At 44.7% G+C, this 25,155-nt stretch overlaps 1 protein-coding gene across 1 annotated transcript; it reads left to right on the top strand.

Moving 5' to 3' along the window:
• Positions 1-3,897: 3,897 nt before the first annotated feature.
• On the top strand, positions 3,898-24,714 carry TNFAIP2 (TNF alpha induced protein 2). The gene is made up of 12 exons (XM_062576832.1): positions 3,898-4,074; positions 9,955-10,300; positions 12,832-13,459; positions 15,523-15,637; positions 17,273-17,395; positions 18,527-18,627; positions 18,720-18,818; positions 19,368-19,491; positions 19,602-19,724; positions 21,223-21,378; positions 22,400-22,521; positions 23,080-24,714. The coding sequence occupies exons 2-12, from the start codon at positions 9,967-9,969 to the stop codon at positions 23,219-23,221; spliced, it is 2,067 nt and encodes a 688-aa protein (XP_062432816.1). The 5' UTR covers positions 3,898-4,074; positions 9,955-9,966; the 3' UTR covers positions 23,222-24,714.
• Positions 24,715-25,155: the final 441 nt, after the last annotated feature.

A 25,155-nucleotide genomic window follows, 5' to 3' on the forward strand; every position in this document is an offset into this window, starting at 1 on the left:
ATAAAGAAATGGCTGTCTGTTAACTCCTCTGCTCCTCCGTGGTGTAAGGCCATCTCTCCCAGCAGCACAGGGAGGCTGCAGGGAGGCTGGCTGGCGACCTCAGCATCCGTCCCCATGCCACCTTGGGCTGCTGCACACACGGTCGCCCGGGCCTTAAGGAAGGCTGGACATCACCTCACCCCAGCCTCACAGCCTTTTCAGCCCAGCCTCACGTTAGAAGCATTTTCCAGCTCTCCCTACTTCAGGCTGACCTCCCCTGTCTCCCCCACCAGCTGCTGGCACTGGTTTCCCAGTTCCAGCGGAAGGTGCCTTATGGTGCATGCTTGCCCCAGGATGTGGCCTCCCCACTGCCAGTGGGTTGCACGCAGACATGTCAGCTTCCTACTATTGAGGCATGTGCAGCTGGACTTACGTAAGGCTTAAATAAGCTTGAATTAGCTGTGGAAAATCCCACAGGAAAAATAATGCTTCTCTTGTCTAGTGATTAGGGTAACTAAAACAAGCTTCAACAAAAATCTCAAATACCTGTCAATGAATGAGCATATTGAATGAACAGACTCCAGGAAGCTTTACTCTCAAGGCAATCTGCTTTTTGACACACCTTTGGTTAGAAAGGAAAGACAGTAATTCTCCAGCATGCTGAAAGAGGAAATTCAAAAGTCACTTCAAAATAATGTACTTATCAACTCTTCTTGTTTATATTTTTTCATTATTATAGATAAATTAAATCATTCATTCCATAGTGCACAATATTCAGAAGATTTTTGAGTAGAGGAACATCCCACTTGTAAGCTCTTGCCCATCCAAATTTGGGTATTAGCACTGCTACTGGGTAACTCTTTGGTGACGGATACAGAAGAGGTGCATGATCCCATGAGAGTTTGCTGTTCAAATTTAAGGAAGCATCTGCAAATTTAAGCTAGAAATCTTTGAAGTAACTCTTGCTGTTAAGTGAAGACTACAGCTGAAAAATATATCCTATATGTTATGGGAGCAAGTTCAAAAACTAGGATGTCTCAAAATTCCAGACTTAAGATAGGTAGATAGGTAAACTGTCCTGGATAGGTAAACTACAGACACAAGCTAGATAGACTTCCTAGACAGGTAAACTATAAACACAGAATATCAGTGTAGCCCTAGGCAATATATTCCGAGTAGCTATGGAACACAGAAAAGTTCGCATAGAGTACTAGAATATATACAGTCTGGTACAAACTGGCTAGTCATCGTGCGAAACTGTGTAAGTAAATACGTGCCAGCTGTCTTGGAAATCAGGCTACACAGACAAGCCATACCATGATCTGGTGGATCAGCAGGAGGATGGCAGTAATAGGCTGGTTTCCAGTAAATACAGATACCTGAATCGTTATGCTTAAGCTCTGAGCTTTAATCTGAGGTCTGATGACAAGATGTCATATACATGCCTGGAAGTGAGGTGAGGGGTAAGGAGGCTTCTTTCTGCCAGCAGAATTGCCCTGACCCTGTTGAAGTTAGTTTACAGTAGCTCAAGATGAGGTTCTTCAACAGATCCCACTATGTGAATGTATTTTATATCCCACCTAAATCATCCTATTTAAACATTTATCCAGGAAAACAGTCAAGGACACTTGCAGATTTGCAGCTACATTTGTTACCAAGCTGAGCAGCAGACTCCCGTGGGCTCCCCTGCAGCGCTCACTGCAGAAGTGTCCTGCATGCCAGGGCTCCTATGTTAACCAGGGACGAGACACCTATCTCATAAAATAGTAGCTCTCCTAGGGCACCAAATACAAGAAGTTACTGAATATTTGAAGAGATGTTTAGGTGGGCCTGGGACGTGTCGCCAGTGCTGCCCTTCCTGCACGAAGGGTTGGTGTAGGTGTCTCCAGCTAGGTCTCCACTCGAGCCCCGCTGCCCCAGCTCTGCCTTGTGCTGTGTGATTGCAAGCCTTCCCTTTCACCCCGTATTGCCATCAGAGAAGGTGGCTAAGCACAAAACCACTGCACGGCACTCCTGCCGTTTTGTGTTTCCTGTGATTTTCAGAATGACGGGGCACCCTGTGCTTCTGTCGCGTGACCACAGTAGTTTCCAGCCACCTACTGTCAAACAGCCGGAGACCCAACCCACGGCAATCCCAGAAGGGGACCCTCTGTGCCGCTCAACCTGCAGCCTGGCCTGAGATGAATCAGTGTTTTCCAGTCATAAGAGATCACGTGTTTTTCCATCTGGGCCAACCCTCTGCTTCCACTTCCTGCTTTTTCAGTAATTGTTTGGGATGACGATTTGTTTTTTTCTGTTCCTGTGGTACTTTAGAGGACAGAGTCCCAGAGAGGAAAGCAGCAGTGCCAGGGTGGCAGGATGCCTGCCAAAATGGTGCAGATAAGCAGAAACCTCTTCCATCCAGCACCCTGTTTGCTCAGACAGGCGCTTTCTTCCAGTACAAACTTTGGTCGCAGACCACGTCTGCTGTTGGGAGATGCCCCCGTGGCCAAGCCCACGTGGCCCTCCATGAGTGCTGGGCCTCTGCACAGCACTGAGTGTGAGCACCAGGAGCACCATGCCAGCTCCAGATGCACACCCAGATTTAAGTCTCTGGACCATTTAGGTGTTTTGCATTGAACTGTAACTATGAAAGATAAACCAGAAATTGTCCTGGGCATAGTGACTGGACACTGAGGCCTGCTCACTGCCATGCTACTGCCCTTGTGGCTCTGCTTCGCAGGGAAGGGGAGAAGTGACACTGGTAGTTCAGCAGCAATGCTAGCATCTGCAGGACCATCACATGTCGATTTTCCCGCAGGGAGGTCAGCTGTTTGGGCCCAGGTCTCACTCGGGTGGATTCAGAAGCCTCTCCAAACTGAAAACATCTAGGTAAGCATCAGTGCAGCTTCTGACAGCCTTTGAGATCATCTGCAAAAGGGATATGGGACCTGTAGTGCTTCTGCAGCTGCTGCCATCTCCCACTGTCTCCCAGAAAACACCCCCTCCACAGCATGCACACTTCACAAGCAGTACTGGGCTGACAATCTTCTCAGAAATCACAGAGGCAGATCAGGAAGACAAATCCCTCTTCTGCAAGCAGAAGACAGGTTCAGATGCTCTTGGAGAGAGGAAGTCCATGTCTCTGCACAGGTGCTCAAGCTACCTCACTCAAGGTGCTTGATGATATTGCTGTCCCCTTGGAATGCTAAAGACTGGTGAGTCTTGGTCTGGGATGGGTGCTTTGCCTTGTGAGTTATGCAGGATCCCATGCACAGTGAGGTCCTGTTGGTAGCCGTGGCCCAGGCACCCCAGCACCAGCGGTCTGTGCTCCCTGACATGTGCCTCATCCTTACCAGCCCATGGCAATGTTCTGCTCCATGAGCAGAGTTTTCGCATCTCCCCTGCCTCCAGGGGACGCTGGTTTCAGAGGCTGTGCTGAGAGATGGACACGTCACGTGCAAGAACCCCAGAGGTCCCACTGCAGACTTCCTCCCTTCGACCCGCTTGGCAGGAATGCCCAGGCAGGAGCATGCGCTGCTCTGCTGGAGGCTCTTACCGAGGATATGGACTGTGGCGATCTCGGAGAATCCGGGGCTGTGGTTCGTCCGCCTGGCTATGATGTCACTGCAAATGCGATGCCGTGAGAAGCCACCCAGCCAATTCGAACTCCGTGTTGGACATTCCATGCTGGCACTATCCATGGAACGACTGAGTGGACAGTGAGGCCAGGTGCCCCCGTGTCCCATCGGATGGTCCTTTGGGCTGTGACTCCCCAGCTCAGCTCCTCCACTGGGGTCAGTTTAAGGCAGATGGCATTAGCACCCGGGCACACCAGTGCCCTGCCCAGGGGGACTTATTCCATGTCCAAGGGGATTTCTCACCTCCCGTTGGCCTGAGCCCGTTTTTGGAGTGGATGGGCAGGCGGAGTTTCCAAGCCACAGGGCTCCCTGCACGGTCAGGTCTCCGCCTCTGCACCCTCCCCTTATATCATCCCTGCCCTGAGGCATCCAGAGCAGCAGCAGTGAGCAGCCAGCAGCAGCAGAGCACAGCTAGCAGCCAGCACTTCAGCCTGACTCTGAGCTTTGGGATCATACCCGGGATCCACAGCAGAGAGTAAGTCCTTTGTGCCTCCTGTCTATGCTGTGAAGCTCGGCGCTTTGCCCCCCCCTGCTGCGGGATTGGTACCTTTCCTTCTTCTCCCACCCCTCTGCCCCTCTTTGCTTCTCGCTCCCATCTCACTTGTTGCAAGGCTGGCTAGGCTGATGGTTCTCTGTTACATATGAGATAGAGCAACAATAAGGAGAAAGTGCTAAAGGACATATTCTCCTGCAAAGAGACAGATTTTAGCCACATCTTGTAAGAACCAAAATAGAGAGTAAATCAAATTGCTGTTCCAGTAACAACCGGAAGGACGATAGCTCCAACTACGTCCTAGAGCTGGAGACCACAAGAATGTGTATCTGGCAATTGCATTCTGACAGCTGTGTCCAATTTCTGTCACACACTCTCCAAATTTCAGGGCATGAACACAAAGTGCAAGCAGTGAAGACGCTCTCCCCCGCTCTTCAGCACAAAAGCATCCTAACCCATAGATCTTGGCACCACGATCTAGATTAAGTTTAGTACTTCTTGTCCCTCTTCTCTCCTAGATTTGTCTCCCTTAAGAAGGGAATGACTTTCTCCTAAATCACAGGATAAATATTGGATTATGATACACTTGGCCTAACTGCATTAGCAAAGCACTCTTTCAAAGCCTTCTGGCTACGTCTCAGACAACTCCTGTGTCCTGCATACTGCTAGAGTGGCCGGGTTGAGTTGTCGCACTTCTGCATTGCTGTGCTCAAGGTTTGGTGGATACAACTGAAAGGCAAGAAAGTCCCACTCTACACCTAGAAGCTGCCTCTTCCCAGAATACGTAAGAGCCTGTCTGCAATTCCCTTTTACCCTTAGGCAGCTGTCTCACATCCACTGCATCCCTTCCTGGGGTATTCGATGAAGGTGGATTTCAAGCTCGGAGTTTGCATCCTCAGCATATTTAAAGTAGGACTTCTTGAGGCTGCTGCAAAGTAAGGACAAGACCTGTGATTAGAACTGATGGCTGATCAAGAATCCTTATTCCCTCACAATCACTCCCAAGATCTCAGCAGAAAGCATGAAGCAGGCATTTTCCAGAATATTCACCAGCCTGCCCTCTGCCAAGGGACTTTCAGGCTGATATAGTTGATCAAACAGAAATAGAACTCTCTGGGAAAATTAGGTTTGGGTTTACTAATGCACCAGTAACTCTTTCTGTGAAATGAAGCCCTGTAAAAGCCTGAGTGCAGGATGTGGCTTTGGGAGTAATAACATTAAAACCGAGTCCTAGACAGCAGCAGATTGTTTTCCTTTCGGTGGTGGTAGTTGTTTGAAAAGACAATATGTAATTTCAAAGCAAGAGTAATATGTACTATATTTTCCCTTCATGGTTGATATAATGGTTTTGCAATAATAATATACATACATAATTTTCTCTTCTCTCTTGCTACTTGAAAAATTCTCACTGCTTACAGGAGACACTGCCTTATAGGACTATTTTCAATTGTGCTTAAGTAATTCAGGGAAATCAAGCCCTCATTTAAAAGTGACTAAGGCATCTGGGAATCCTCAGCCCTTTCAATAGGTATTTTATACACTGCCAGCTGAGGGTGGGCTAGTACCACAGGTAGGTGCCCCCATCCTAGGGTAAACCTGCCGGCCAGTAATAGTGGTGAAGAGACAGGACAGAGCTTTGCTTGTTCATAGATCAAAGGCACATATTTATGTGAATATTTAGGTGACTGTGTGACTGTACCTATGTTGTTCTTGAGACAGATTGTACATGGTTTAAAGTCACTTTGGATCTCTTACAACTGACCTGTGTTTCACGATGTAGACAAACCAGAGGGCCACAGTTGTTTAGGTTCCTCTGAAATCAGGGAGGTTCAGTACTCAGGGCAGAAAGTGATTCAGGCCCCCATCTTGCAGTGAGCCACAGAGAAGCAGACAGGCCTAATAGCAAGAGCCAACAAGGTCACCGTGAAACCCATGATGACCTTCCCAAAAAATTCATGTGGAAAACTCTTTCAGGGAGCTGAGCTTGACTAATTACGGACATGAAATGGGCTGTGCACAAAAGACATGCACTGGAAGAGCTGTAGTGTGCTTTGCCAAAATCATCGGGGCCCCATTCAGCTCCCAAAACTGAGGCATCTTGCACTGTGTGAGATGTCCCAGCATGCTCCACTCTGCCACTACCATTCTCCTTAAGTCCCCCAGGTCCCCTGTCCCTGTCATAGGAATCTCTGTTTAACACCCCAACCAGTTAACAGAAACGGGTAGGAAAAAAACAGCCACTTTGGCAGGTCTTCCCAGCTCGGGATGGTTGGGGCAGTTTGACAGGCCGAGATTGGCATCTCAGTAGACTCTCTATTTAGATTTATTAGCAGATTATTTAGGTTGTCACGACTGAATAGTCCCAAGTAAACTAAAATCTTAGCAGTCATGTAGCTGTATGTTCTGCTTTATTGGTTTAAATGTAGTGTGAGCTCGTGCAGTTCTCTCGGGTGGACAGGGGCTGCATCACTTTCACGATGATCAGAGGGTAGAAGAAAAAGCTAATAGAAATGCAAGGAACAAATCGCTAAAGCTTCAGGTTTCTGAAAGAATGAAGGAGAGTGGGGATTTCTTTTAAAACAAAAGAGACATAAATCTTCATGATCTAGAATGTCAGTGGGCTGGAAAGGAATAAAAATCCCAACAAAATTCTGATAATACTGGCAGCAGCTTAGGAAAAAAATGGACAAGAAAAAGATCAGCAAAGATTGCAGAATAAGTAATTATAAATTTCTTCCTTAAGTGCTCCTCTGACATGCCATGAGCCACCACTAATGAATGAGCTCATTTTTAAGCATGCGACTTCTGTGAAGATTGTTTACGGCAAACGATTAAAAGAGAAAGCCTCCCTGCTCAGAGCCCAGGTTTTGTCTTTCCATCTCATGGCTCTGATCCACCTCACGCCCGCTCATCGTGCTTGCCCTTGCTGCCCACCCCAGGAGAGCACCAGCACAGAGATATGCAAAATGATGCCCCCCTTCCAGAGATCTGGCCCACAGAACAAGGCAGCCCGAGCACCCGCTGATTCCTTTCCTGACCATTCACTCAATAGCACGGTCGTCCTCATTGCATGGGCTTTGACATAGACTAGAATAGCAGGTGATGCTAAATGTGCTCTGCTGATGATCAGGTTACAACCCATATGATGAATGTGCTGTGTCAAAAATAATTGGATCTGTCCTGCCACAAACTATGAATAGCGTGACTTTTTATTATTATTAAATAATATTAATAATGATGATGATGACAATGAATGGCTGGAATCTATCTACCCATGATCTTAAATCATTTAACTACCCAAGAGCAGGATACAAGCTTTATTTCTGGGAAATGGTTCAGCGTTTCCCAAAGTATTAACTGCTAAAACAATTAGGAGCCTTCTGCAGCTTTAACAAGCTTTTATTCTTAAGCAGAACATAAACATATAAGAGCATCCCTTAGCAATCTGACCCAGATGTGGCCTCTGGGTATACCCAGCTGCCGCAGAGGTTGGGAGCAGATGCTCTGGGAGAAAAGCAAGAAGCAGGCTTGTGCGGAAGGACTCTCCTGCAGGGGCCCTCCTGCTATAAGCAGTGCCACCTCCTCCTCGCTGAGCCTTTCTTGCAGAAAGTGCTTGGCTGGACAATGACAAAGGAAAGAAAATGAGTGGGGTGTTTTCATACAGCTTGCTCTAAGGAACTGCGGCTGCATTTCATAACAGGTTTATTGGTACTTCCAGCTGCAGATACAAACGTGCACAAAGCAGCAGTGGCAAACTGATGAATGCTGGGCTAGTGCTTGAGCTGGTCAAAAGTGAGCATTGCTGTTGGATCTACAGCCCTCTGACAAACAAGGAAGAAAGGAATTTGGAGGAATGAATCTAGATGCAGGATAGTATTGGGAAATGCAGGCCAGGAGGACAGCCTTATGAAAATAAGATAAGTACTGAACATTTCCATAGCATCCCTGATGCATTGTTATTTTTTTCTTCCTCCTTTCCTTCTCCATGATAATTCTGATAAAGTGAAGAAATATATCTGTTGTTTCAGCCATGTCTCATACTGCCTCCAGGGGAATCCTCATGCTCAGATTCCCTTTTCTGTTCCTGAGGGACTGGTGCCACCGTTCTGGGAAAAAACAGCTCCATTGACCAATTACTCAATCTCTCAAACAAATGAGCCACTGTTGTGTCATTCAGTGATAGCTGCACCTTAGATTTAAGTTTACACTGTGCCCAAGGTCACAGAACATGTCTTTAGCTTGTTTCCTGGAGAAGGCATGCTTTTTAATGATGCCAGGCTCTCTTCCATCTGATCGGATACCATCCGATATGACTAACTTCATACTTCAGTGGCCCAAACTAAAACAAAGAGCCAGAGTCTTGCAACTGTTTTTCCAGAAATAAGGATCACAGTTTATGTCAACATAATGCTTATTAACAGCATAAACTTAGAAGGGTATTTGAAGATCATCACACTGTGGCCTCATAACTGAAGCCAAATTATCTTCCTTTATTTACACACTAATTCCAATGTTCTTATTCAGTAAGAGTAACCCAAAACTTGCCTAAGAGTTCTTCATACAGAATTGCACTGGTCTTCCAGAAAGTCACTTTAATAAAACATTGTTGGAACAAGGGATTAACTTATTTTATTTACCATGAATGATGATAATAATAATGGTTGTTATAATTTAACTATAATGTAATTGCAGAGCTATAAGAATACATTATATGCTGTATATTAATACATAAATAATTTATAAATATAAATGTAAAAGGAGATATGATTACAATAACAAATGTATTTATTGCTAACTATTTGTAGTGTAGGAGGATGTTGGGGCAGACAGGAGTCTCACTGGTGGAGGAACACTCTGGCAGAATAGTCTCTTCCCAAACAGGACTAAACCAGCCCAATCCTGCTGCCCTGTCCACGTTTCCTTCTCAGTTCTGGACATGCAGCAGCCCCCTCACTAGCACTCCCAATTTTATTAGAATTTGCTTTCTGTGCAGGCCAGGGCTTGCAGCAAAGCCCAGAATTTCAACACAGCAGATGAGGCAATTGCTTACAGATAGTTGAGGGTGCTCAAGTTACGCTGAAGTTGCCTTCCTTGCTTCAGGAGGCTCTGCCTCCGACACTCCAGTCCTTCCCATTATGTCACATCCCTGATGGCTCTGAACTCCCAGCTGCCTCCTCAAGGATTCCTCCTCAGTAAGGCTGAGCATTTTGTTACTGGCTTAAATGGAAACAGAGAGAAACCAGCAAGGCTTTTGCTCAGCAGGACTAATTCCTCAGTGAAGCATGTGGCATACTTGGCTTAGCAGGCTACTCTCCGTTTCATGCTGTAATTGCAAACTCAGTGTGCAAGGAGCTACGTGGTTGCTTCCACAAACAGATTTACAACCAGATGAGCAAAGATCGGGGAAAAATGGCTCTGAGAAAGGTTAAAATTGATCCTGAGCCCATATAAACACATAGTATTTGCTCTGAATGGGCATAGGCTGCCTATTTGTGTGCAGTGCCCATGATCACTACTTCCTTGCCTCCTCAGCAGTCTCTGGAAGAGCTCTGCTCTCCTGCATCCAGATAGACTAGTTTTCAACCACACTATTCTGAATCACCTTAAAATCACACATCTATGTTTTTTTACGCCCTTTATTAGACTAGAGAGTTGCTTCCATCCTCTCGATCATCTGAAGATACTTTGCTTGGGAGCTCTCCTGCAAAATGGTATGCCAGATGTGCTCTAGAGCTCCCCACACACTGAGAAACAGTTATAGAAACTTTCTTTTTCTAAATGGCTATATGCCTTAACACATTGTGCCGTTGTAGATCTTATGCAAACAGTTATGATCTGACCAATTCTTTCTGAAATTTACAGGTTAAAAGAAAAATGATGAAAATGTTACCCTTTCTCCAAAGTGGTCCTATTGGAATACGCAAAGAATCAAAGGATTGCATTGAGGAAAACAGTCAGCTTGGAAACCCTTCCACATCAGTAGCTGGGCAAGTTCCAGTTTGTCCTGAGCTTTCTGAAAACTGGTCCAAGAACCATGTAAAAACAAGTGAAAAGCAAGATGTGGCCTGCAGACACTCACGTACATCTTCCATCACGAGCAATGGGAGCTGTGTCTCTGCTGCGGAGAGTCCTGAAAAGGGGAAGAAAGGACTGATAAAAATCCTTAAGAGTGCACTTAAGAAGAAGAAAGATTCCAAATTGCTCGGTGGTAAGTGTTGAGCCATCCTCTCTAGCATCTCACAGACTGTAGTTATCCTTAGAGTGGCTGCATACAGTAGAGAAGAGTTGTCTCCGTGAGAAACAGAGGCAAAGCCAGATTATAGTGACTTCCCCAGGGAGCCCAGGGAAACATGGACTGAGAGAAAGTGATCTCAAATCCCAGTGCTTTGGTCACTAGGCCGTTCTTTCTCCCTTTCCCCAAGGAACTGCAGCTTTGCCTGCCTTCTGTGCAAAGTGAACCTTACTAGCTCCTCTAGTTCCAGGGGATGGAGAGAGGTAGAAAAACATCTGGCAATAGAAACCCAGTGCTGCAGAGAACTCTGTGGCCTGTCCAAGCCTCACCTGTACCAAATTGCCAGTTCATAGACACAGCAAACTGCACTTTAGAATAAGTCCGTTTTTTGTTTGTACCTCCTTTACTAGGAGGCTGTTCCAAAGACTCACTGTTTTAGTGCAAATTATTTCCTTTCTAAAGAAGCCTATTCCTGGCTAATTTAGATCTCTTTCCATTTGTGCCAGCTACTATCCTTAACTGGTGGTTTTCCCTACATGTATTCCAAGGGATGTATTTATCCTCCTCAACCTTTATTTTTGTCAGCTAAATGAGCCAAACCTCCTAAGGGCAGGCTCTTCATGCCTTTGCTCTGACCGCTATGTTGTGTTGTTTCCAATGTCTCTTTTTTTGAGATGAATCACACAGAATTTCAAAAGTATTTCAGATGAGATCTCACCCATGCTTGGTGCAGTAATGTTACCATTTTCCTGTCTTTGCTGGATATTGGTCTCTGGATATGTCTTAGAATCATATCTGGCATATTCACAATCAACCCAAGATAATGATTTACTAGTACTTCAGGCAACTTTCTTCCTCCTTCATTTCCAACTTATATGTATCCAGCTTGCAGCATAAAATCTTATCTATTCCTGAGTAGCTTTTGTTCTATTAAATTCGTATACTGTACTATATTGTGCTATTAAATTTCAGTCCATTTACTCTTCAAGTTATCCATTGTTCCTGTAAAGTATAACAAGCCCTCGATTTCAATAAAGTCTCTGAATTCTGTGTAATCAGCACATGTCAACCGGGCACACCCAGCTTTTGTGCTGTAGTCACTAAGGCGAATATTAAGTAAGATTAGTTCTGTGATTAACGTAACCTTTCTCCACCCACGGGTTTTAATACAAACCCTCATCCTTACAAACCTAACAAAACTGATTTTTGATAACTCCTCCAGTTTAACTGATAATTTCCCAGATCACACCATAGGAAGTGACGGACTGTAGGTCAGATAGGATAGCTCAGTCATATCTATCTTGCCCGTTATGTGAGTCATCCAAAAATTTCACAGGTTATATCATGCCAATCTACTTCAGGAAAATCCATGTGGTATTTCCTCTAGAACTTGTTATTTAGTTACATTATTCTTTCCATCTACATTTTTTTCTAAAACCTTGATTATTATTTGAAGTCATATTAATGGGATGGAATTGGGTGAATCACTCCTAATCTCTCTCTTTTTTAAGTTTAGATATCACAATTGCTAAATGCTTGTGTCTTCATCGCTGTGATAGATCTGGACTTGAAGAAAATGTACAATTTCTTTCAGTATTTTGGAATAACTGTATATTACTCAGACTTACTCTCCAGCACTCTGAGAATTTTGCTCAGATCAGGTTGTTTTGATATGTTTATTTCTTTTTTACCACCCATTAGACTGTTGTGTGTTCCTCATTACTGGGTTTCCTAACAACACTGAGGTAATATATTCATTTAAATTTAGAGGCTGAGTTTTGAATAATCTTTCATTTTGACCCTGAGGAATTTGACTTTTCTTTAAATATGAGGGATCCACATGCCAGTTATGTTAGCTATTTTGCTGTTTTCCTTGCTTCAGTCCCTGAACCACAGTACACCCTTGGTCCATGTGTCAAATTCCTGTGGTCATGAGCAGAGCAGGGAAGGCAATGAGCAAATGAGCTGTCCTCGCAGGCTTCCTTTGACCGTGATACCGTGGCTGTCGTGCTGGGGGACATTTCCTTGTGACTCTTCCTCTCCATCAGTTCTGCTCCAAGGAGCAACTATACACTCTCAAAACTATGGGATTTTCCATTCCACTCCTCCCCTCACTCGTTCTCATAAAACTGATGGTATATCCTCAGGCCTGCTAAAAACTCAAGGGACTTTTGGACCCTTGTTTAGCAACCCAACCGCTGCAAGGAGATAAAAAGAGTGAACAGAACTAAATCCCAGAAAAAATCATGGGTAGCACCTGAATATCTGTTGTATGTAACACATTGGCAGTAGATATTCAAATTGCTATTTTACCAGTTAGGGGTATGCATGGAATACTCAAATCTTTAAATACACGGAAAGATTTTCTGTATAGTGAAGGAGTCTAAGAGCTACCATTATAGAAGCATAAACATAAAGAAAATAGTAATCCAGAGCCATTATTTTGTGTAAAACAGAAACTTAAAGCTTCACTATTGGGTAAAGAAAAGTTGTTCTTTTTTCCCCAGTCAGACAAATCATGGATCTCATTGAAGAGAACAAGTTTTCTGATGCTTCTCAACACTTGATTGTCCTGGAGAAGAGCCTTTCTATCAAAGGTGAAGAGGAACTGAAAATCAGCCAGCAAGATATTGAGTCCCTCTATGAAATTCTGAAGAATAAAGTCTTTGACATCTTAAAAGATTCTGTACTTTTAGCAGCAGCAAAACCGGATTTATTGCAGCAAGCAGTAGATGCACTAAAAGAACAAGAGAAAGAAGATCAGAGTTATTTGTCAGAGAATCCACCTGACCAAAACATGCAATCTAGACCTAGAAAATGGAAAGAGCTTTGGATGGCTACAGTAAAGGAGTCTGTAGAGACTCAGATGAAAGACACACGTCGTACTCCAACAACTGAGAACCTTTCTACAGCTGGCCAAAATCTCCTGCACATGGGGAGGACGATGAAAGAAGATTTGACAGTAGTAGTGAAGCACATTAAACAGCTTTATCCTCCTGAGTTTTGTGTGTGCAGCACATATGCAGAACTCTACCACAATTATTTTGCCTCCCAGCTGAAGAAAACTGCTGAATCTCAGCTGGAAGACAAGGATATTTACCTTCTTCTCTCATGGGTGCACAACATTTATCCAAAGTAAGTGACACTTTTATGTCTGTGTTTATCTCTGGTGATCAACAGCTTCATTGGCTGGGAAAAAAAATGCGCATTTGCTTGCTTTATGAATTGGTATCACTTCAGTGTGCCTAGTTTGTGCAGATTTACAACAGCTAGCCAGAATGGTTGGAAGGCATTTGCTTCAGACTGGTATGCTTTAAACCAAGATCTCCCCACATCAAGCAGACTTCTGAGCAGTAGTCATACATGCACGTGCTTAGGGCTTCACATGTGGAAGGGTAACTTGGGCAGGTCCAACCTGTTGCAGAACTGAACTCATTCTTAGAAGATTTGGAAATTTAAGCTTTCTGGCCTGCTGGAGCTGAGAAAAGCCATTAAATAACAATCTAAGATGCAGTTATCCTGGCACCAAAGGATGTTGCTTAGGTATTACCCACAGTCTGTACTTTTTGTGGGAAAAGAAGACCAAACGGTGAACCCCTGTAACAGGACATCACTAGCCAAGGGCTGCTCTTCAGATGCATAACCACTGTATGCTGTAAAACTGAAAAGATTTGTCCTTGTTGCTTAGTATACTGGATGTAGAATCAAGGTGTCTCATTTCTGAGACGAAAAACTGTAAATATATGTGCAGTGTTTCTTTCACTGTTCTAAAGCCACTAAACCTTTGCCTCCACTTCCTTCTCCTCTCGTTCCACTGTCAGAATATGATGAGTCAGTGTCGATCCTGGATTTTTTCCAGAGCCAATGCTGTGCTCTAGATCATGAGGTCAAAGAGCTAATTGCAAATTTGGGCAATATTTTAATAGCAGACTCATCACTCTGTAGTCAGTGAAGCCAGATGCCGTGCTTTCATATTCTGAGAAAACTGGGTGTGTCTGCAAGGTTCAAAATGAAAAAAAAAATACTGACACACTGACAAAACAAAAACTGACACACATATAATTACCTGGAGGAATCACGATGCACTCTAAAGAGCAATACCAGCAGTCCCCATGGCCAATAAATCCCTTAGCCAAAGAATCCACTTGCACAAGTTGGAGAATGACTTTCCTTTGGGAACAGCCCGGAATATTTAGCTCCTAAATGCATAATGGTGCTATTCCAAGGAGGAAAAACCTTTACTCTTTTACATAGCTATGTGCATCACAGAGTTTCTTCCCATCACACCAGGATAAGGAAAGATTTGACTTAAACTAGAGCATATTTGGAAAATGGTAGCTGTGTGGAGTGGAGCTCAGCACCAGCAGTATCCTGGTCCTCGGGACTGAATTGGCCAAGGCAGCTGCTATTTCTCAGGGTGTTCCTAGAAGCAGTGTCTAGAGGTCTACTCAATGAGCACCTCCCTTAATGATTTGAGCAAAGGGAGAAGAGGTAAGGAGGAAGGAAGGGCTCAACTGCAGAAAGACCTGGCCTGAGATTGCAGTGTTGTGTTAAAAACAGCCAGTGTGTGGGAAGTACAGTAATATATTAATGTACATCTGGGTCATCTGTAAACACACAGGAATCAGGCAATGCCCGAAGTTATTCTTTGCAGCTCAGTAGGGAGAAGCTATTTCCAAAGCAGCCCTCCCATGAGCTTTGGCCTGAACTCCTCTACAGTTGGCAGAGCCCTTCCTGGGCTGCTGCACGCCACAATTTCCCCCGAAAACACCTCAGCAGCACTCGGGTCAGCCAGCATGGTGTGGGGAAATAACAGCAGGGTATAAAACCACCCGCTCCTTCCTCACAGACGAGCCACAAAAACCACGTTTCCTCGGAGAGCAAACTGTTGATGGGGAAAGGCAGCTTCCTCGAGCTAGTTCCTCCCGTTGCTCTGAAGCCCCCGTCCCCGCTGCAGTGACTTGGCAGACACCCCGAGAGCTGCGGCAGCGTGTGACTCTTCTCTGGGCTTGCTGGGGCTCCCACCCTCACTCATCAGCAGAGTTTCCTCTCTTCCAAGTCCTGCCTAGACTAAGGACAGTGTACATCTCCATCTGGCTTTCACTGATATACTCAAAAAGTGTTGCTCATTTGCATCAACAGCTGTCTTGAATTATGCTGCCCTTGGAAAATGTGACTGTTTGGCTTTTTCATTCCAGTGACATAAGAAAAGATCACGTTTTAGCAGAGGAGTTGGAAAAAATTAAGCTTGGAAGCCTTTTGCCATCAACTCTGATCAAAGAGCTTGAAAAGAAATACCTTGACAGTGAAGAGGTAAGAATCTGTTCAGGCCTCCTTCGCCCTTATGGCCGTTGTATGACTGCTCAGCTCTCAGAGAAGTGCTAACTTGTCCTGAGAGCATGCTTCTCTGCTCTCTAATCCACTCACGCTTCAGGAAAGAAGAAAAAGCAAGAATGATTTTTTTTTTCTTTTTGGAAGACAAAGCAGCCTTCTGCTAGATTAGACTTGCAGAACAAACTCTCTGCTGCCCTCTGGGTAACCCAGCCTCATGCCCTTGACGTCATCAGAAAACAATTACTCTGTTCTTGTAAACCCTGTGTTAGGAAGGTGAGAAAAATCAAGCTACAAATCTTTACGGGTAACTTTCCAGCTGACTGTTATGTCCCCAGAGGAAGCTAAAACTTGTTCTTACAGATGATGGCTTCAGAATTACTTCTAGTCTTTGCAGCCATGCCAGAAACAAATCATACCCAGACCTTGGGTGAGTGCAAGTATGTGTGCAGGTCTGATCTTGAAACATCCATCCCATTGATGAAAAGTCACCTGGTTTGCAGAGAATAACAGTTTCTATAATTTTTGGATCACTCTTCCCTTAATGAACACAAGAAGTGACCTTACAATACTCCCAAAGTTTAATGCTTTAGATGCCTCAAAACTTTAGGCTAGAATTCTGGAAAGTTAGAAGAGAAGTTCCAAGTTTAAATCTAGTCTGTGATGGTTTGCAGATGAGAAAGGTAGGTGTGAGGGCTGCAATGTGCACAAATACAGCAGAAACACATGCCAGCTACTGCATAAATCATTTTGAAAGTCTTACTGCACAATAGGCAAGAAACCTGGATCAAAGCAAATATATATATAATATATATATACATACATATATATATATATATATACACATATATATATATAAAAAAAGACAAAATATCAGAAGTAGTCATGAGAAAGGATTGCAAAACTGGGCCCAGTGAGTAGTACAGAGCTCTACACACAAACAAGTCCCTGCTCTGGGAATTCAGGTTCTGACATATGGGGCTGCTTAAGACCTTCTTATTAGTTGCTGTCTTCCTCCTGCCACTAGAGATCATCAATTATGTACTAACATGGCAGTCAGGGACTTAGAACCTGATTTCAACTTCTCCAGTTCCTACCCTTAAATATTCCATTCAATCAGCTGTGATGTGTTGTCTTTGTTGCTCTGCTGGACTACAAAGAGATGTGGTTGAGACCCACCACGGACAGCCTTCTCATGGCCTTGTTAGAGCATAGTGACACTTAAACTCACAGCTACCTTCTCCTGACCCTGCCTGGGGCAGCCTGCAGATGCCAGTAAATGCAAACAAAGTAAATAAGGTCCTTAGCAATCTTAAGTGAAACTGTCACAACACCAAAGTTGAAGTTCTTCCTCCACCCACGCAGGAAGAAAGCTGCCAGGCAGGAGTGCCGAGCTTGCACATTTAGAGGAGAGTTAGGTTTTGAGCATTTAGATTCAATACCTCCGACGGAGGTGTTTCATAACAAAGAGTCTTGATTTCTCAGCTGAGACAGAAGGAAAAAGCCTAGTGAGCCAGATAAATGATAGGCGGGTAAGAAAAGCAATCTGCACAAGTAGACAGCGGGAACTGTTATATCCAGTTTGTGGTAAATGTTGTTGTTCTTTCTTCCCTAAAGGCTACTGTCAAAAATTGTCTGAGTAGATGTTTAGAAACGGAAATCCTAGGATGGAAAAAAGATCAAGAACCTGAGAAACTAGATGGACATTTTCACAGTGAATTAGCAATACTTGCCATCCAGGTAACACAAACTTTTATTATGAACAAAGAATTGCATCCTATATGTATTTAGCATTTGAGAGCAACGACCCCTGCTAGGGTTTCAGGAAACACTAGGTATCTCATTAAAGCGCAGGCAAGGAAATACCATGGGAAATCTTACACAATCTCCTCATCATGATGTGGCAGTATTTTGTAATCACCAGTGGATTCAGCCATTCAAACAGCACATGTAGGACAAGGACAGAAGGGAACAGAGGTCCTGAAAGGCTGAGTGGCTTATTTCAGGCAAGAGAATAAGTTGGTGGTATAGGATCACACCCATGTCTCCATAGTCTCAGTCTGGCACATGGCACGAGGCAACCTGTCCTCGGGAGCAGCCTGCTGCCTCTTGGCAGTTCAGGGCCACCTCTGCGGTCCAGCCCCAAGAAAAGTTCCCCTAAACTGAGTGGGCAGAAAGAGTGGGAATCCTACCTTCACTTCTACTTACGCAGCCTCGTTTAACCGAGCGAGTGAGCAGTAACTCTGCAAGCTGGGCTTGCTTCCTGGGAGGATTTCGCAGGCAGATCCGTCCTGTCCCCTCACTCCCCCTGCACAGCGACTCCACAAGGAGTTCTCTCCCTCCTCTCACTGCAGACAATTAGTACAGTTTCTGTTTCAGAAATAAAACCTTTGTATGTTAAGCTGGTTGAATTTGGTCTTTTTTTCTTTTTTAAAGCAATCATATGACATTCAGAAAAACAAAACTCAAGTGTCACTTTCCCTACTTTCCCAACGATTTGCTCTTCTGGAGGTTTTCCTTAAGGCCTCTTTCTTTTTGGTCTCTGTTCCCAATTTGAAAATGGAGTTAAAAATTATCCCAAATGCCTTGAATCACTGGAGCTGCATGGCACAGTGCTTGGTTCAAGCCCTGGAGCACCTGCAGGAGAGCTGGGGCAGGAGGAGGTTGTGGCTCTTTGCCACCCACCTACCCAGGCCCCACTCAGCTTCTTGCCTGCTTTGGCGCCCACAGTCTTGTCTGTGCAGCCCACTGCACCCATCCTCTCCCTGCCTATAACGCAAAGCCAAACAAAAGACTTGCAGTCTTTTTAACCAGTAAACCTGCCTTTTTGGAGTGTGATGCATTTGAAATCGTTCTTTTTTTGTTTGCTAGAATATCTACGGAGGCCAGAAGCGAGCTGATGCCCTCAGTGCTGAGTTGGGCAAAGAGATATCACCTTGCCTGTCGAGGGAGTTAGCCGCCTTTCTGAAAAGGTGCAGTAAGGCGGCTCGCGACAGGAAAGCATCCCTGGGGTGCAGGCGCAGAGTTACTCATCCCTGTCTCCTCTTCCAATCCCCCCCTCTAGCTACAAGGATGCTTTTGAGGACTTTAAAGAGAAGAACAAGAAGCAGAGGTTCTACAAGCCTATACTGATCGCAAATATTAACAACTGCCAAAATTTTAGGTAAGAGTCCAAAAGGAAAACTCCTTCCTGTGCCAGATAGTAGATCATAAGCAGGTGTTGCAGAGCAGGAAGAAGAGGCTTGCTCTGCTGGCAGAGGAAGGCTTGGAGTCGGGTCCCTCCTTACCCTAAATTGCCCCATCCAGCTGCCCATGTCTGCAGCATGAGAGATGCCCTCGCCGGCTCAGCAACTATCGTGCTTGCCCATGCAGCCCCCAGAGCCTTTGTGGGGTGATGGCACTCGCTGGCCCCCATGGCCACCTGAGTCACAGCGGGGAGACTCTTATACAGCACTTCACGTTCTCTCAGAGAGCCTCGGGGTCACTTACCTCGCTTCCAGGGCCGGGGTCATGCTGACTTTAAAGTCATGTCATTGTAAGTCAGAGGAGGAGACTAGTTTCTCAGAATTTCTCAGTTTCTCTTGTTCTCTTGTTTTCTCTCTCTCTCTCTCTCTCTTTTTTTTTTTTTTTTTTTTTTTTTTTTTTTTTTTTTTGAGGCTTGGGAACAAATTATTCTGACCTGTGTTGATATTATTCTGAACTTTCCTTTCAGAGACTATGCAGAGAAAAACATAGCTGAAAAGGAAGATGATAAAGCCAGTATTCTCAGTACGCTTAGTGACATTGAAAACAGTGGCTTCGATGTACTGCTCCAACAGCTGTTTCCACAGCTGAAGGTACTGTGTCTACGTTGGGCATATATAAGTATTGTACATACAAGGATGCTAAGTGCATGTGTGCGTAGAGCTTACTTTGAGGAAACTCATCAGATTTTCCTTTTTTTCAGCCAATTTATAAGAAGTTTACAGAAAATAAATGGGATTCCAGTGATGAAATTATGAATGAGATCATTAAAACCACCAGAAAATATATTTCAGACTTCCAGACCCTAACTGACCCTTTTTACAAGGTAAGGCACAGAGAAATACTGGAACAATTTTAGAAATCCAAGCCTGGGTTTTCAGCTCTGATCCTCTGCCACTCAAGTTCCCTTGACCTGGTTTAAGCTGGCAAGTCCTCATTGGGTCAGATAGTCCTCTCAAGTGGATTTTAGTGATGTAAATGGGATTTACATGCATTTTACCTAGATTATCCATATGAATCTTAGTCTTCTCCATCAAAGGCAGACTCATGTAATTCTGCTGCAGTGCAAAGGCAGAGAAAAACTCCCCTGCTGTAGAGAAAGTGTTGTCTCTAGGGACCAGCCAACATATGTTTTTATTCACGTATGGGTTTGTCTGAGCAATCCTGAAGCACCAATGAAAACACAGATTTTGTATTACAGCTGTTTTGATTGCCCTAAGGATTGGAGGACATGACTGGGACTGGGGAGAATCCCAAATAACTTAGCAACAGCCACATTTTTAGTGCTGCTGGAGCATATGTGAAACTTCACCACATAAAAAATGTCTGGTTTCCTGTCTTTGTCTTTTTATGAGTTGAAATAAAATTATGATGTTTTGTATATTAGAGAGAGGAACAGGAAGAGCAGAGCAAATTCCTGTTTCTCTGGAGTACTGCTACTTCTTCTGTAACACATGTAGATCTTTTCTCAGTTTTAAACTTTTCCCAGAAGGAAACAACATTTGGGAGTTCCCACACTTCATTACTCTGAGTACAAAGAAATTCTCTGTATCTAGGATGTCACTTAGCAAGTTGTAGGGAGGCTGGCGCTCAGTGCAGTTCCCCAAGTGTAGTTAGCATCAAGGATTTTGTGAGCATGTTTTACAGCACTCAAGACATTTTGTCCTCCATCTACACACTCAATTTATTGTGTCCCTGAGCAAAAGCTAGATGGATAGTTCACTCTCTCCCTTTACCCATCCCAAATGCCCATGCTACCTTATTACTTCGTTATCCACCAACGTTGTATCTGGTCACATTACATTCCATTACCCACTAGTTTATTATCCACCAGCCTTTTCCATTCTTACCTTTCCTCTGAGGGCTCCCCTGGCTCCAGTGTCCCTCTGGCCCCACACAGAGAACATCCCCCCCCCTGCAGTTTCTAGTCCTCTGGATCCACAGATGGACACCCTTCCTAGATGGCCTCTTCCCACTTCCAGCTCCGCTGAGGGGCACAGCAGGCCATGGGACTGGCAAGTGTTCCTCCACTGTCCACCCCCAAATCATCTTTCCCTAGCAGCAGCTCTGCCCATCCCTTCAGAGGTCACCCAGGCTGCCCTGTGCCCACATGTCTTCACAAGCTGGAGGACTTTGCTGGCAGCCACCCCATGGCTGTCCTGCCAGTTCAGTGGCAGGACACTGTCTCTGCAACACTTTCTTCCAGGCACCCCTATCCTTTGGTTATCTTTCAGGTGGATGCTTGTATTCCTTCATCTAGGAATACAAGCGTCCCTTCTGTGTGTATGGCACCAATAAACCAGCTGCCCTCTCCTTCCCAACAGGCTATCGTAGAAAAGATCCACGTCCATTTGGTTAAAGAGTACATTGTGAGGCTGCTGAAGAGGAGAGTCAGCCTGAAAAGTCCAGTGCAACAGCAAAACCTGGCACAAAGTATCTCAAAGAATGCTGCTGCCCTGGAAGCTTTCTTCACCAGCCATGTACGTGAGTACTCCCCATGCTAGAACATGGCATGGGCACAGAGGGAAACAGCAGAAGAAATTTTCTGTAGCCTCTCATTAACCTTTTGAATGCTGCTTAATTTGCTGGAAAAACACTAGGCAGGAAGAGCTTTCTCAGTGCCAAGCCTGCAGGAGGGAGGTTCCCCTACCGTCAGCCTGCTCCCCTCCAGAGAGCTCTGATCTCATCCTCCTTTCTCTTGTAAGGCTTGCTTCCTGTAACAAATTTATCTCAACAGGGACACAAGAATTAGCCAAATACTGCACTTCTCTGGTTTCAGTACAACTTGTGTAAAGTTTGTTTTTTGACTCTTCCCCATCATCTAGACTGGGTTTATCTGGAATACGAGGGTTTCCTCCATAAGATGCTCTTACTTTCAAAATCACATTTCTGCAAGGCTGAAACACTTAGCCTGTTTTGTCCTCTGAGATCATCTCCCTCCTTTCATGCCTTTAACTTTACTTGCAAAAGAAATAAGCCAAACCTTGTCTTCCCCCACCCAATGCACATTTCACAGGAGAAGGAATAGCCAGTCTAAGCAACAGTCAGTGTGCGCAGAAGGTTGGGGCCTCATCTCACAGGGATATCCAATAGCTAGAAAACAGGTCCAAATGGGGCTTTTATCTGATTTGACAGGAAAAGGATTCTGGCAATACCTAGAAGCTAAAGACAGGGTTGTGTCCACCTCTGGGAAACAACAGGCGCTTGTTAGGTGCATTACCTTACACATCAGTCATCATGTATGAGAGGATTAAAAATTATGAGAGGAACAACTCACCCAGCTTCTCCAAGGCTGGCTGGGGAAAGCCCTGGCTAGAACTGCCAATGAAAACAACGAGGTCTCTAAAATCCCTCCTGCATCCTTCTCCAGTCGCCAGAACACAGCACCAGAAACTGCCTCAGCTGCATTCACAGCTAAACACAGTTCCCAGGGCTGCGTGGAGGCTTTGGACCGCCGCTGGGCCTGCACAAGGCCACACTAACTGCTTTCTTCTCTGCTAGGGGTCTCAAGCCACGTGGTTGAATTCTGCACTCCCAAAACTCGCTGAAATAATCCGACTTCAGGATTCAGGTGCTATTAAAATTGAAGTTGCAACACTTGCCACAGCATACCCAGACATTCGGTAAGAGAAGCTGAAACAGATTTGCAAATACTAATATGGAATTTTAACTGAGCCTTGAAACAGTTAAATATTGTAGTGAATGAGATTTATATACCCTAAGTTCAGATATAAGAGGTAACACTCACCTCTGCTAGATAAGCGCTAAGAGAGCCAGTAGGGAACCAATGCCCTTTTAGCTGGATATATCTCTTTCCACACTGCTTTCCCTACATGTTCCTTTCCCAAACCTTAAAAAGACTTTACCTTGCTCCAGGCAGAGAGGGGGGAGGCTGCCTGCCAAGCTGTAATAATTCCATCATCAGACAAAAATGAAGCTGTTAAAAATGGCTGATTTACATGTTCTACACTCAGCACTGATTTCCTCTTTTGCCTTGGAGATTCCCTCCCCTACCTCCAGGCCTCCCAGGACAGGCTTGGGGCCTCCAAAGACAGCTAACCAGCATCAGCATCTGGGCCTTCAGGGGTGGGGGAGAGGGGAGTCGTAGCCTGACAGAAAGGACCAATATGCTGGATGCAGAAAGCTACAGAAGTTAACACCTGCCGACATCTTTTCAACAGCAAAAAGCACCTTGAAGCTTTCCTGTACATCAAGGCGAATTTGACACGTGGCGAACTGAAAAGCATCCTGAGCTACTTGGCAGACGGTGCAGCATGCACACCTCCAGGCACTCCATTGTTCTCAAATATAAACGTGTCCTAGGCCAAAGCCAGCCCTTGACATCCTTACTGTACTGGACGGTAGCTAAGCTAGTGAAAGCCCCCAGGGGCAGGGATGGAGACAATCCGTTGGAGCAATGCTATGCATAGCGTACACTGCCATATTTTCCTACGGAAAGTATTTTGTTCTGACTTGGTGCTCAGCATCTCTATGGAAAGCATCATCGTCCATGCATAACTGTGAGAAGGCAAGATTCAGCCATGAGAACATAACCTGGTGCCCCAAGGCCAAAGATTGCTCCCTGCACTGGCCACAGACTCCCTCCAAGGTCTCGGGAATGTACTGCCACTTTCTCCATCTGGAAATTAGCATTGTACCCTACCACCTGACTACCTCACTGAGGCGTTGCAAAGACTGTTTTGCCAACTCCCCAGTTAGCCTAGTCCTAGGTGGCATCTCCTACATAGCTTAGTCTCTCTTAAAAAGAAGGTTCTTTCCTGGGAAGGAAAAAAATTGAAGACAAAATACAGAGATGAAGTCCCAGCAGAACAAGAGAGGACCTGTAGCTCAGCCTTGGACTCCTATAGTCCTGCTGCACACCAGTAGCTCCAAAGATTTGGGTTTGGCCATGGTCCTGGCTTCATGACCACCACACACAGGGGCATTGCCCAGAGACTTCTGCGGGGGGGTGGTTACCTGGTACCATTAAAATGTTTTGAGCTCTCTACATGCACCACCGTTTCCTCAGTTGCTCTTTCTCCTGTTGCTGTGAGGTGGATTAGGTGTGAAAACAAGAATATGTGTCTGTTTTCAAACTACATGTTGTTTTTACAGTTCAACCTTTTAGGAAGGGAATTACCTGCCAAAACAAGATTGTATTTAGCTGAAGACTTTTCCTTCTATTTTTTCTTCCTTTTAGACTGACTTTCTATAGACTGATACAGAAGCTGAAATAAAGATGCATAATGACTGTGCAAACCATGTAATGGTATATGCATATGCCAACCATACCAGTTTTAGTGTGCCTTGTATATATCACACTGAATTTCTATTTCTAACTTTTGGCTGTATATCCATAGATAGGTATGTATCATTGGTGTATTTTTGCATCCAATTTCATTTTCTCTCAGTAAGAGATCTTCATTTACAATGTTTATATTTAAACAGTATTCAAATCTGCTAGAAGAGTGACTCATTTATTACGTCTCTGGCTGTTGTTTACTCTATTGCCGTATGTAATCCTATGTATCCCCTCAAAGAGCCAGTTCTTCCACAACTTCCAGTCTGTTCTGTGGCAGCCTGGTGAATGTCACCCTCTTGCACCCAGTGTGCAGAGGGTATTGTTGGTAAAGCAGTATCACACTCTGTCATTGTACTGCATATTGGGCCCAAAGCCTGGCTTTCCACGCTCTTTGGAGCAAGAACCGTCATATTCACAGTGTTTGTGGTATCCGGTACAGTGAGGCCCAAGGTACCAGCCTCTAGGCACTACCACAGAATCAATGTTGAATAATAAAATATTGGATAATAAAATACTTGAGGTGCATCATGTCCTTACTGCTCTGGCGTGTCCCTTGTTCCATCTCTGGTTTCTGCTCCTGTTGGTACAAGTTTTCAGGAAATACAGCTCATGACAGTTTGGCCCCAGCTGGCGCTACTGGCCCAAACTTTGCTCCTTTAGTAGTTGCTACTAAATTTTTACCTGTCATTTTGCTGCATTGCTCACTAAAGCAGTTGCTGAAAGGCACCAACACTCAGGGGCTCCTCACTGTCAGTGGCCAGTAGCACAGGCTGAGAAAAAGAGACCTTAGCGACAAGTTGTAGGACATAATTATATGTTGTGTGAAACAGTACTTTAGTTTCAGTCTACTGCCTGGTAATGGAGAGCACAAATCACACACATTACTTTCACACACGCACAAAAGCACATACCTACACATAATTTAAACACTTCCTGCAACTACAATTTAAAGCCA

Source organism: Rhea pennata, chromosome 5, assembly GCF_028389875.1.
Source record: "Rhea pennata isolate bPtePen1 chromosome 5, bPtePen1.pri, whole genome shotgun sequence".
NCBI classification, from domain to species: domain Eukaryota; kingdom Metazoa; phylum Chordata; class Aves; order Rheiformes; family Rheidae; genus Rhea; species Rhea pennata.

Bases quoted from the DNA above. Each gene is read 5' to 3' on its own strand.
- TNFAIP2 (XM_062576832.1), top strand. From the start codon at position 9,967: ATGATGAAAATGTTACCCTTTCTCCAAAGTGGTCCTATTGGAATACGC. The intron at 13,460-15,522 runs GTAAGTGACACT...TTTTCATTCCAG, and splicing joins GTGCACAACATTTATCCAAA to TGACATAAGAAAAGATCACG. The intron at 17,396-18,526 runs GTAACACAAACT...TTTGTTTGCTAG, and splicing joins TAGCAATACTTGCCATCCAG to AATATCTACGGAGGCCAGAA.